The sequence below is a fragment of the Gymnogyps californianus genome, chromosome 18, assembly GCF_018139145.2.
Source record: "Gymnogyps californianus isolate 813 chromosome 18, ASM1813914v2, whole genome shotgun sequence".
In the NCBI taxonomy this organism is placed as follows: domain Eukaryota; kingdom Metazoa; phylum Chordata; class Aves; order Accipitriformes; family Cathartidae; genus Gymnogyps; species Gymnogyps californianus.
In genome coordinates, this window is record NC_059488.1 from 7,176,137 (window position 1) to 7,189,525 (window position 13,389).

Consider the following 13,389-nt stretch of genomic DNA (forward strand, 5'->3'; position numbering starts at 1 on the left):
TAACGGCGGGGGCGGAGGGCCCGCACCGCCCGCCCGGCCCGGCCCGGCCCGGCCCGGCCCTGCCCGCCCCTACTTAAGGCGGCGGCGGGCACAGGGGCGGCTCCGTGAGATGGCGGCTCCGCGCCGGCCGAGCGGCGGGGGGCTGCGGCGGGCCCCGCAGGACGGGCGGCTGGAGGAGATCAACAAGGTGGGGCGGGGGCCGCTTCCCCCCCCGAGCCGACCCTTTGTGGGGGCAGCCCCGGGGGGACGGGGCGGAGGGCTCCGAGGGGCGGGATGAGGATGGGGGCGGCCGCGCCGGGGCTGAGCCGACGGCCGGCGGGGATGGGGGCTGCGGCGGTGCCGGGGGAGGGGGAGAAGGCAGGTGGAGGTGCCCCCCCCCCCCCCCCCGCTTTGCCCGTGTCCCCCTCGGAGGGAAATCCGGCTCGAGGAGGCAGGCGGTGGCTCTGCAGGGGGGTTTGCTCTGCAGGGGGGTTTGCTCTCCATCCCCTCTGCCCGTGGCGTTGCCCTCGGAGGCGGCTCTTCCCCCTCCAGCGCCCCGCAGCCCGGGCAGGTCCGAGGGCCGCTCTGTGCCGGGGGATGCTCAGCGGCCGGCTGCCATGAAAGCCCCTTTGCAAACGTGCTCCAGCAAGAATAGGAGCTATTGTTCTCCTGGAGGACTTCAACCTCCCCTCTGCTGTATCGAGCACTTTGATTTCTTCTCCCGGGAGTGAGGAGTTTCTGCTGCTCAGGAGAGCTAACTCAAGCCTTTCTAGTTTTTAATTGCGGTGGTTGAATGGGGAGCCCAGGATGGTTGGATGTCCCACAAGCCTTGGGCAGGGGGAATGGCAGCTCCTGGATTAATGCAAAGTACACTGGGCTGCGTGCCCTTTGTGCTGGGGTCAGGCAAGGTCCTCTCCCTGAAGCTTCGACCTTGCCCCATCCCTTGCTTGGCATGCCCTGTGGGGGCAGCTCCGTTGGCATCCCTCCCGGCCAGGAGTGGTTCTGACGGTGAAAAGAAGGTTTTAACCTTGAAACAATCAACGATGGGATTTCTAGGGTCATTTCCAGGTGGGTTTGGTGGTCACTTGCTGATATAGCCAGTGGCACCTTGGTGTTACAGGTAGAGAAATCAGAGCTGCACAAGATGAGAGCCTGGAAGAGACGGTGGGCTTGCCTTGCCCTCACATTGACTGGGCCGTGAAAAGTGCCAATGTGTTCCTCCAGGCAGGGGTGAGACAGCAGATGTGAAGTTTTTGTAGGTCACTGGAGAGGGAATTATGTCATTAGAAATGAGGAGGTGCTGTGGAATAAGAGTGGAAAAAGAGGTGCTGTGGCATAAGGTGTAGAATAAGAGCACTTGGCTAAAAAGAAGCCTTTGAAACCTGCTGTTGGAAGGCAGGCACTACATGCCCTGTGCCAAGGAAGCGCGTAGGTGGGTCTAATGCATCCCCCATAGCCAAGGTGGTGTTGACCCTTGGATTGGGGAGGAAGGGAGTGTGTTGCACCTATTGCTGCAGTTTCTGCTGCTGCAGAGCCATCCTCCAGCATCACTCGGGCACAGGGTGGATATGTGATCCTTCAGCTGGTAGGAGCTGTAGGACTGAGTCTGAGAAGCCATGCTTCCTGGGACACTGCTGATGTGCCACTGCTGTGCCCCAGGGCTGGGGGCTCTTCTTCCTCCCGTGCAGGGGACAGGCTCCTCTCTCTCCCCTAAGTAGCCATCACTTCTGGCAGGCTTTTTCTCTGGGTGAGGTTTGGGTGACGAAAATGAAACAAGCTACATAACTTCCTGCTGACAGAGGTGGGAGCTGCTTGTTCGTGTCCTTGCTGCCCTGTGTGTTGGCTCGGTGCTAGGAGAGGGGATTTGAGCAGCTAGAAATCAAGCTGCAGATAGCACGCATAGCAGCTGCCCACAGATCCCGAGAAGCTGTTGCGCTGCAGCGGCTCTGGGCAGCAAACCCTGTGCTGCTGCACTTTGCTCGCTTTGCCAGCTCAGCGCGGCAGCGGTGGGGGAGTTTGCTGTGAGTGGGCATGCAGTGAAGCGGCTCACACCTCCCTCTGACACAGAGCTGATACGTAAACCTGGACTGATACTGTGGTTGGAGCCAGGGAGGGGGTTTCCTGAGCCCTGCAGAGCCCCAGGGCTGCAAACCAGCAAAGTGCTCCCAATAAAACCTATCAGGCGAAATTCCTATCAGGCTTAATCTCATCATCTCATCCTAACACTTAGCTCCCTCCCAGCCCTGTTTTCCTGGCTGGTTTCTACCCCAGAGCTCTCGCTGGGATAAGGGTCTTTGGCAGGCAGTGTCCTGAGTGCACACGTGCTGCTGAAGGACAGCTGAGTCCTAGTATTGAATTCTCTCTTCCAGCCTGAAACACTCCTCTGGGATCCCCTCTTGGCCATTCCCCTCTTCCTGGGGAACGGCAATCACATTGTTCAGCCTCGTGCATCAAGGTGGCAAGTCTAATCCAGCACAGATTACTTTCAACCTAGTTTTACCCTCTAATGCGCTGGGCTGTGGGGAAGGAATTCAGCCTGCTGGAGAGCAGGTGCCTGCTTCTCCCATCCAGGGTAGGCATGAGCATCCCTCAGCCCCTTCCCAGCCCCAGCAGGCAGGGCGGCTGGTGTCGAGCGCTTAAATGGCCCAGTGAGAGCTTGGCCTGCTGGTTGGAGATGCCTTTTTGGAAAGGGAGGAAGGATCTGGCTTTGCTCAGGTTGTCTTGCAGGTAGCTGGGACTTGTGTGGCTGAATTTATTGGCTTAGAAAAGTCTCTCTGCCCAAGAAAGGCTGTTCAGGGCAGGAGCGGGGGGGAGGGGCTGGGGCTTATTAAGCAGTTCTTATTAATAGAACATGTCCCTTAAAATGGGAGCTTTAGCAAAGGGCTCTAGGAGGAACTTCAGCCACTTGGGCTGAGTCTGAGTCACTGGCCCTGGGGATTGAATTCCTGTGTGCTATTGTGAGTGTTTGCCTTATCGCAGTCACAGCCCTGCTCGCATACAATGTGGCGGGTGGAATGCCTTTGAAATAGGCTCCCCTGTTGCTTCCTTAGGTCTGGAGCATAGCTGTGACACTGGTGGGCTGTCCAGTTCCCCTCCAGTTGAAATGCAAGGGGACTGGGTGCTAGGCGTGTGCACAGTGTCACCCATCCTCCTCTCCTGCCGTGCTGCCAGGGGCTGTTGGACCCCTGGGCACATGTCCCTCAGCCATCGTGTATGGTTGTAGCATTCTCTTCGGTCTTCACGATTTCTGTGCTGCTTCTTGCTCCCAGAGACATACAGCGCTCTGCTCTCGCATCCCCTGTCCTGCTGGTAGGTGCAAGCTGTCTGCTGCTCCTGCAGGGCAGGAATGAGGCTGTGACCTGGTGGCCAGGAGATGCTCTGGCCCTCTTTTGGTTCTCAGTGATGTTTGGCAAATTCCTTCTACAGAGGCTGTTCAGTGGCAATGGCAGTAGGTAACACTACTCTGCTCTCTGGGGACTTCTGCTGCTGGCTGAGCCCAGGTCTCAAAGCTGAATTGGGCCCTTTGTGTTGGGCTGGCAAACGATACCCCTGGGTAGAAATAACTGAGATAAATGAAATTGAGTTGGCAAAGGAGAGCAAAAGAAGGAACTGGGAACATTGCTTTTCACCGCAGCTCTCAATTTGAGTTGGTGTCCATGGTGATAAGGGAAGTCTGTGTCACGCTGGTTTAGTGGGCATGGTCTCTGGTGTCCCATCTGGAGTTTGTGAGATGGGAGGAGGGGATGACAGTCACTTCTGTCCTAGTGGGCTTCCTACAAAACCTTAATTCAGCTGCAGATTAACGACTGCTTTGGCGAGTCTTTTACTGGCAGTGAAGGTTTGAGGCATTTGGACTCCCTGGGCAGGTCCAGGCTCCCCTGTCCCAGCGAGGAAGGAGGGGGCAACTCCAGGCGTGTGGGCTGGAGGGGCCCGGAGCATGTGCTGCAGGGTTCGTGTGGCAAGCAGCGATCAAGCATGAAAGGCTCGGGGCTGGCTGTGGCAGCAGGAACCAGGCATCGGCTTGTGGCTGCAGTGCTTCCGGAGCTGGCCCCGCAGCCAGGCTGGCACAGCTCATAGCACTTGGGGATAACTGGTTTCAGTCTTCCTTCTGGAAGAAGTGAGAACATGCTCTGGAGGCTGGAGGGCATTTGGCTTACTGATGGCTGTGTGGACCTCCTGCAGTCCTGATGCCCTGGTGTCTGCAGATGGGGCTTCTTTGGGGGGCTAGTCTCATTAATCACAAGTGATGCTGCCCCAGTACTACCAGTGCCGGAGATCCTAGTCTCTTGGTGACCCACTCCTGCCTGCCGTGTGAGCATGGAGAACAGTGGTGAGGAACACATGTCCAGAGTAGGGAACAGCCTCAGCCCTCTATCCACTCTAACCCCTGGAGGGGTGTTGTCCTGGACAGGCCATGCATAAGCTGTGCAGATGTTAATGATTTCTACACTGAAGAATGTGGTGTTGTTGCTGAACACAGATCGAGTCATTAAGCTGTGCTGGGCTTGCTGGAGCTAGGCGGTGTGGGAGGGTAGAGACAGGAGCAAGACCCTGCTGCTCACAGCTGCGGGGGGGTGTTGCTGGCAGGGCATAGCGGTAGAGCTGGCTGGGCAAGTTGTGGTCTGTTCTCTTGGGTACCTGAAGGTTTTTGAGGTGGAGCTAGGGACAAGTGACCAGAAGTGACCCAGGATTTCCTCTCCAGCCTGAGCAGGATAGGGGGAAAAACAGATAGACAGTCTGAGAGAGTGAGAGCCTCTTCCTTACCCCAAAATACCTGTCCTGTCTTGGGTGCGTGATGTTCTGCACTTTGCTTGTTCTATTTGCTAGCCCTCAGAGTTATCCAAGAGTTTGAAATCTGATCTCGGGGTGCTTTTTGCAAGGACTAGGAGCCCTCGCTGGGAATAGGTGCCCGATCCATGTGCTGTGCATGCTTAAGCAGAGATGTGGGGAGCTGAAACCTTGGGTGACCAAGAAGAGGGGGTTTCATGCAGTTATTCCAAAGGCACATGGGGTCCAGTCCTCCCTCAAGCTGTTGGTGGGAAATCTGAGACACCAGAGGCATTCCCCTTGCACTGGAATGTTAATGACAAGGTGTGGAGGGACTCAATCCATTTTCAAGCCTCCTGGCACTGTTGCTCAGATGTGCCTCTCTGGGAATTGTGTAGGTCTTCTGGGTAATGCTGCATTCCTACATGCCCTCTAGGGTGTTTTCCTTTGCATCTTTAACCTTGGGGATATTCTTTTTTTCTGTTTTAGGAATTTCTCTGTGACCCAAAGTTCAGTGATGAAGAAGATCTGGAGGAGAAGTTGGCAGTGTTCAAAGGTGAGAACTGGAGGGTTTCCCTGTCCTTTCAGCCTGATTATTTGCTCTGAACAGATTCTTTTCCTCAGCACTTGGATCTTTCCAGCCGGAGATTCTCTGCCAAATACAAGTGACTGAGCTGGGATGGATGCCTCCCCCTTGCTTGTGGGACTCAGTGAAACTCCCCAGAGAGGTGGTTTTCCCACACAAGCCTTTGTGCTTCCCCCGCTTGCAGGGCAGGGACATGGCACCCTGCAGACATTGTGCCTGGTGGCTGCTATTACTGCAAAACCTGCTGCGTGGGGAAAAACCCCGGGGAGCAGCAAAGGAGGACAGTTTCTGTCTAGATACCTAGACAAGCTAGCTGGTATAATGGATGATGCAGTAGCTGGACACTTTTTTTTTTTTTCAGTGAGTAGGAGGACCTCTTCCCACAGAGCAGAGGTCTCAGCTGCTTCCTGAAGGAGTTGGGGACTTTCTCTCCCCAAAAGTTTCTTCAGTCTGATCTCGTCTTTCCCCAGCCCCTTGGTACTGGAGGCAACAGCAGTAATGTGTCTGTAGTCCTGGCCAAAGCCTAACTAGTGTATCAGCAGATCTTGGGCTTAGGTTTGGGACATTTGCTGGGATGGGAGATAGAGAAACAGCTCAAAAGCCTGTGGTCCTCTGGAGCTTGTCCCCAAAGTGATTACAGAACAAGATTTGGCAGGGCTGTTCTGGGTGCATCCACTTTCTTTCCAAGCAGTGGCTGAAGGCAGTTGAGAAAACATGCCTTCTGCGTCACACTGCCCTCAAGGTTTGTCCTCAGCCTGGCTCTAACCAAATAAAACCTGACCTTGCTTCCATTTCAGGCATTGTCTGCTTTTTCCTTTTGAATTTTGGCTTTGCAATCCAGCATAGAAGAAGCTGGCTGGGGTTTTGTGATCCCTTACCCTGCTGGGCACAGAGGAGCCTCCTGAGCTCCCCGTTCTTTTTCTGTTGCCTTTTGTATGGCTTTGGCTTTTGGCTGCAACCCCGCATTATTTTTCCCATCACAATTGGGGCTCTTCAAACATTGCAACTGTAGGTCACAGGCGCAGAATTCCCTGTAACGAGAGCCTTTGGCATCTCTTCCCGCTGCCTCGTGAGTTTGCCTCCGTGGCCTGTCCCGCTCTGCAACGCCTCCTCCGGTTCCTCCAACAATTGGCTCATTGTGTGATAACGGGGGGAGCGTTTCTTCTCTGCTGTCCTTCCCGCTGCCCTCCCCAGCCGGGCCCGGGGAGCCCCCGTGCAGTGTTTGTGTAAATGCATTTGTGAGGGGAGGGACCACGCGTGGTTTTGCCCCACCAAATCCCTGCAGCTGGGATGGGAGGGAAAGATGAATGTGCGAGCCGAGGCTCAGAGCACGATGATGTAAAGCTGCCTCTGTTCTCTGCGCTTTTGGCTAAGTGTCAGCTGAGAAGAAAAGAAAACATGTGCTGGGCACGGACATGGCAGAGCAGGGTTTGTGTCCCCGAGCGCATGCTGGGGTGCCTGACCCCTGCCCAGGGAGGCGGCAGTTCATTTGCACAAGGTCATTACGGTGGGGCAGAGTGTGGGGAGAGCCAGTTCCACATCAAGCATCGCTTTGGCCCCTAAGCACATGTGACAGCCCCAATTTCATCTAGGATCGGTTGCTTAATGCTTGAAGAAACACGTTTATTCCTGCCTGAAGCATGAACAGCTTTGGTTTGTACATGGTATTCCTGGAGGTCTGTCCTGGTCAGCTCGTGACAGCAGTAATCCACCAGCTGAGACCCAGGTGAAGACATGCCAAGCCATCCTCTGTCTCCTGCCCATCAGTCCAGTTAATGCAGGACTTTCCTTCAGAAACACAGGTCCTGGGAAGGCTCTGATGTGTGAAATAGCCCCTCTTCCCTGTGGCTCCTTAAATTAGCCTGCCACTTCTCTGTTCACACTCATCTGCTTGCTGGTGTCCCTGGAGCAGAGGCAAAAGGTCTTTTCCCTTTGGGGAAAGGAGCAGCCTGGGAGCTCTCACTTAATTTGAGTCCTCTGAGGCTGGTTTGGGGAGTGAGTGCTAACTGCAGGGCAAGTGGAGACTTCTCCAGCTCAGTGTAGATGGATGGTGGCAGCAGGCATCTTGCTCTTCTCATTTAGCAGAACTTGAGGTGATGGGGGCCCCCTGTGGTGCTAGGAGCTGCGTTGTCTGTAAGACAGACAAATCCTTGCCTGAAGAGCTTAAAGTCTAAATGGGGAACAGCTAGCAAGGGCAGGAGCAGGTAGGAAGCACACAGGTGTGCTACTCCAAAGGTCAGAAGCAGCACAGGACTGAAATCCTGATTTTTCTAACTCAAATCAGCGCTGTCTGTTACAGCATGTGAGCTTTTTGTCCTGCAAAGCTAACCAGACCTTCTTGAGCAGGCTCTGCCTTTCTCTGAGGATGCTGGAGTTGCCCGATTCAGCAAGGTTTGACAGCAGGCTGGAAAGGCAAACAACCTGCTCCAGCATAACTGCTCCTAGGCATGTTCTTGGCTTTGTCCTCTTGATGTGGTCCTTGAGCATCTCTCCTGGCAGGTGCTGCTCTGGGAGTGCAGCACAGCGTTGGGAGGACTGTAGAGTCTGTCCCTTGCTATTGCAGGCAACTACGTCATTTAATCCCCCTCCTAATCTGATCAAGCTTCATTTTGGGAGTGCTCAGGGTTTTGTTTTCCTTGCTACTCCTTCTGGGAAGCTGTTCCAGAGCTTTGTTTTTCTGGCTGGAAACCTTTTAACACTATTCATGGCTAGCTGATACCTTGTTCTCATGCCAGTGTTTTCCTTCAGCTTAAATGAAAAGCAGCCACAATTAAAGAGCACTTAACTCCAGAGCCCTGGAACTGAGATAAGGGTGCTAAAACCAGGTCTTGAGATGGTCTCCCTTTCTGAACTGTTTGCATTCAGCAGTATATCAATCTTTTATTTCATTGCTCTAAGCAGGCAGGGCTCCAAAGCCCCACACACCCACTGCTCTAGCATCCTGCTAACTTGCTTCTGTGTCTCTTCCAGAGAAGTACATGGAGTTTGACCTGAACAACCAAGGCGAGATTGGTGAGTGACTCAGGGATGCTGGTGCTGGGCTAGAAAAGCAACAGCCTGCTGAGGTGGTGTCTGCTGCTATATCTGCTGCTTCCCTCTGCACTCGTGTTGCTGAGGAGGAAAACCTGTGGGCTTTTCCCGTGTCCAGCCTTGCTTGGATCTTGATTGCCAGGCAGGGGCTTCCTTGGCTCTCCAGCCCCTGCCTCTCACCTTCCTCAGTCTCTCCTCACCTGCTTCAAGATCTGAGCTCTTTTCATCCTGTTCTGAGTTTCTGCTTAGCTCCTCCACTTCTTTCTGCTCTAAATGCTTTTTTTTTTTTCTTCTCCCTTTTTCTCCACTGAGGCCGCCTTCTCAATCCTCAGCATTTCCAGAGCTGGGAAGCTGCAGGGCTTGGACAATCCTGGGTTTTGCCTGGCTTGAGGCAAAAGCTGTATAAAACCATGAGCACTTCTAGTGCAGAGAAGCTCTTTGCTTTGCTGGGAGGGGAGCGGAGGGAGGCAGGGGACTTGGGTGTGAGTCTGGCTCAGCTGAGCGGCCCTGGTTTGGGCCCAGAAAGCACCAGTTACATCAAGATCCAGCCTTCTGCAGGCCTGGAGCTGACACTGAAGTGTAATCACTCACATGCTGTGCCCTTCCAGGAGGCTGCTGCCTCGTTCCCCTCCTCCACCAGTCTTCGAGCTGAAGTAAAGCCTGTGGGGAGCTGGAGGAGGCCTGACTCAGGGCTGCGCTGCCTTTTCCGGGAGGGAAGGGGCCCCGCAGGTCGCAGCAGTCGCAGAGCAATGGAAGGAAATGGCCTGTGGCGATGGGCAGGGGCTACGGCTCCCCACTGCCTGTTTGTCTCCAGCTTTAACCCCGGCGTTGCTTCCCTCCTCCCCATCCTTGTGATTCTTGGCACCACGCTCTGAGCTAGAGAGCAGTGTCCCCATGTGTCTCTGGAGCACTTGGAGGGTTGTCCCTCTCCTGCGTGTGTGGTGCTTTTATCTTGAGCTGCACAAATGGGAAGTGATGCTCTGTACTGGGCAGTACAGCAGTGGGCTGTACTGGAAGGCTTCTCTTGTCTTTCAGCCACAGCTTAATGCTGTCAGCCCCAGAGTCCGCAGTTGAGGTGGTCTGAGGTGGGAACTCATGCCCATGTCCCTAGGGTTGGTCTGCGCTCAGTGTGGTCACCTCTTGACAGCACCAGTTGCCTTGCTCTTGCAGATTTGATGTCTGTCAAAAGGATGATGGAGAAGATGGGGGCTCCGAAGACCCACCTAGAACTGAAGAAGATGATCTCTGAGGTGACTGGAGGGGTTAGCGAGACCATCTCTTACCAGGACTTTGTCAACGTGATGCTGGGGAAACGCTCTGCTGTGCTTAAACTGTGAGTGTCCCTGGGAGGGAGCGGGGGAGAGGCAGGACCTGAGCTGGCATGTTGGGGGAGCCAGGAAGCAGAAGTTGTTCTGCCTGGTGGAGGTGGAGCTGTGCATGCTTGGGCGTTTGTGGAGGGGAGACGAGGACCCTTGTGAAGGAGGAGTTTGCAGAAAGACATGAGAGGGTGTATAAGCCCATGTCTGGGCTGAGCAGTGGCGAGCGCTCACAGCGGAGCTGCCTGCTGCGTGTTAGCACAGGCTTCCTCCCACATGCTCCATGCGGAGCGATTCTCCCCCTTTCCCGAGGGTGTGCAGGCACTCGGCACTGCGGGACTTCTGCCCGTCTTTTCCCTGTGGCTCCTGCTGGCTTTGAGGACACAGGCTTCCCCTGTGAATGGTGGCAGGACTTGAGCGGTGAATGACGGTCCTGCCAATACCAGCAGTGCTGGCTCCTGTTTCCCACAGGATGCTCCCTCCCTGCCTGATTTTGGAGAGACAGACAGTACATGGAGAGAGGACACATGCTTGAAACAGCTGGCTTGTGCTGGGAGAGGTTTTCTGCGGTACAGGCTGCCAGCACCAGCCTCCCACGGCCCCCTCTGCCCTCTCGACAGGGCTCTGAAAGTCCTGCTGTAACAAATGGCTTCCGAACACTTGCTTGGCTCCATCTCCACCCCATTGAAGCCTGGCTTTTCCTTTCACAGCCACAGAGGCTGGCCCTGCTTTTGTGTCTGTAACCACCATGAATAGGAGCTGCTCCTCTCCATCCCCCTTGCCCCTTTCTGAAGGCAGCTTTAGAAACGCAGCCAGCTTTCAAGGCAGGTTGGGAGGAAGGATCTTGCTCCCACGTCTCATGCGGTCCCTCTAAGCCGGTATGTGCTTGCTGGCAATGAGGCTCTCTTCTCCCCACTGAGTGCCCTCTGTCTGCGAGTTGGGATGCTCCTCTTCCAAGCACGCACAGACTTCTGACACCCCTGCTCCTCCTTTCTTTCTCCATGGAAGCAGGCTGAGCCTGCAGCCCATCCCGTATCTTCCATCCTCCCTCCCAACTGCAGCAACTTTCACAGATGGGTCCCTTCTTTTGCTAACAGACGCCCCATTGTCTGTTGGACTTTTTAGAGCAGGAGCAGAAATGTAAAACTCGTCCCAAGAGCAGTGCAGTCCTTTGATCCAGCGTGGCAGCTGGCATTCCCAGCGTAGCTGCAGTCCTCAGGGAGGAAGACAGTGCTAGTGGCTGCAAAATGGTTGGGATTCTTCTAGCCAGTGCCTTGCTCCTTGTCTCTGCCCTCTTCCCTGGCTGTAATTGCTGTTGCTTGCTTGGTGTCGGCTTTTGAATGTTCTGCCCTGTGATTATGTACAAGGTGGGCCAGGGACGGTATTTGCTTTTACGCATCAGGAGAACTTGGCGTGCAGTGTGTGCCCGGGGGATTTCGGAAGTGGCTGTCTAAATAAAACATGCTAATCCTCTGGGCTCTGAGAGGAAAACCAGCAGAGGCTTTGGGAACCCACTCCTGGAAGCTGCTGGAAAAGCAAAGCTGCCTGCCAGGCTGGCAGCACTGCCCTCTGTTGGCTTTCTCCCCTCTGCTAATTATCAGATGCCCTTTGCATAGGAGACAGATACTGTTTTTCAGCAGATAAGATAATCCCACCCCCAATGATGGGTAAAGATGCACCTGCTTTTTTCATTAGTATTATCCATTGTGTTTTGCAGGGTCATGATGTTTGAAGGAAAAGCCAATGAAAGCAACGCAAAACCTTCTGGTCCGCCTCCAGAGAGAGACATAGCCAGCCTCCCTTGAAGAGGACGGGCTGAAAAATTGGCACTGTTTGCTTTGCTGGTCTGTAACAGAGGTTACCTGTGCTTTGTTACTCTTTACTGTGGACAGTCCTAGTTTTCAACTAACCTGCCTTAGAGGAACAGCAAGGGAAGCTGGAGACCCCCAGCTCGTGTCTTTCTGCTGCATCCCTTAGCCAACTTGATTTATTAGACAGAAGCCGTAGCACCAAGTGTAATGTGAGACCAAAAAAAAAAAAAAAAATCATGTGATCTTACTCTTTCCTCTGCCCTTCCTGCATTTCTCAGATGAGGAGCTACTTTCCTCCCAGCGTATGGATTCAGAGTTGTGCTTGTCATGACAGGTTCCTAAAGAGCTTTGCTGCCAGACATTGAGCATTTCTCTGGCTAAGCCCCTGATAGCAGCTTCATGGGTGCAAAGAAATAAGTGCCTTCTCTGCTCTGTCCTACGCTTCCTGACTTTGGACTAGTTCTTCCCCTCCTGACCTCACCAAAACACAAGTCGGGCTGCCATCTCTGTGGCCTCGTCGTATGCTAGGTGAATGCGGGAAAGCGCACGGACACTGAGGTCTGCCTGCAGGGCCTTTAAGCTTGGAGGTGGGCATGGCTGACTGCAGGGACAGCTTCTCTCTGCTCCGTGGGTTCATCCTGCAGCCACATCTCGGTGGGTTCAACACCAGGCACTGCAAGTGAGGATGATTAAAGCTACCTTAGGGGCCCCCTTCCTGATAAATCTCGACTTGGATCTGATCAGGAGCGTAACCTCTGACCGGGTGGTTGTCTGTCCTGTCCATCGAGTGCAGAAACAAGCCTGCTGTTGTGCCTTTGCAGCTCCTCAGGAAGGCCTAGGGGAAATTAAACCTTCAGGTGAAAGGAAGCTGGGTGACTAAACTGTGAGCCCTGCCAGACCAGTTGCAGATGAAGATCTGGCCTCATGCAGCTGCTCTGTCCCTCTGATTTCTGCAGACCTCCCTGTATGTGTTTCAGCTTGGTTCCCTGGGGCTATCGGGTACATTTCCCTGATGGATAAGCCCGCAAGTCTGCAAAATAAGACTGGCTGTAAGTGTGGAGTATGAGCTGGGATCCAGATGTGGCTGGGATCCAGATGTGGCTGGGACTGTGCTATCCACACTCTGGTTACTGTGGTGATTCTTGCTCCAAACACGATTTCTGGAATCTAAATGTTTGCTCTTTGCCCTTTCCCTACTCTTTTCTTAAATGTTCTTGGCAGTTTTTAACGTTTTTAAAATCATGGTTTAATAAATAAATTTTTTAAAGGAAATACAGATGATTAACTCTACTAGGTTGATTGCTCCTGCCAAAGGCTGCACTTTTAAATAAAAAGAAACGTTCTCACTACTGTTTGCACGAAAACCAAAACTGCAATGGAGAGAAAAATTATGAGCAAAAGCAGCACCAGTCTACTTTAAGGACTGAAAATAAATCTTCTGAAGCTACCCTGTGTGTCAGTGTATTTAGTTTAGCTCCTCTGAAGCTTGGTCCATGTGATTGGTTGCAGATAAGTGAGCTGTTTTCCAAGTCTGTTAATATAAACCCTTAAATAGATCCTAGAGATAGGTTTGGACTATCTTGATCTGATCTTTATCTGTAATAACTCACCGAATGCCATGGAGTTTGTGTTACGAAATGCAGAGGCCCCCTCCTGAAAGCTGTCTTTTTTTGACTTACTGAAAGAAAGCAGGTGGCGGTGCTGGTTTTAAGGAATAACTTGTTTATCAAGAGCAGACACTTGCCATGCTTCTCTTGAAAGAGTCAGGTTTTTTTTTTTTTTCATCCTCTCTGCTCTTGAAGCAATTGCCTGAGGTTCTTGTCTGATGTGAGTTATCAAAATGGAGACCAGGTTTCCTGGGGGAATGACTGGTTACACTTTTTCCATGTGTTCCTCAAAA

General features: G+C 53.5%; 1 protein-coding gene across 1 annotated transcript; it reads left to right on the plus strand.

Annotated features, from left to right (window-relative positions):
* The first annotated feature begins 109 nt into the window (after positions 1-109).
* Positions 110-12,936, plus strand: AIF1L (allograft inflammatory factor 1 like). The gene is made up of 5 exons (XM_050907871.1): positions 110-187; positions 5,236-5,302; positions 8,303-8,344; positions 9,533-9,695; positions 11,396-12,936. Exons 1-5 carry the CDS (start codon positions 110-112, stop codon positions 11,481-11,483), a joined length of 438 nt encoding a protein of 145 aa, XP_050763828.1. The 3' UTR covers positions 11,484-12,936.
* Positions 12,937-13,389: the final 453 nt, after the last annotated feature.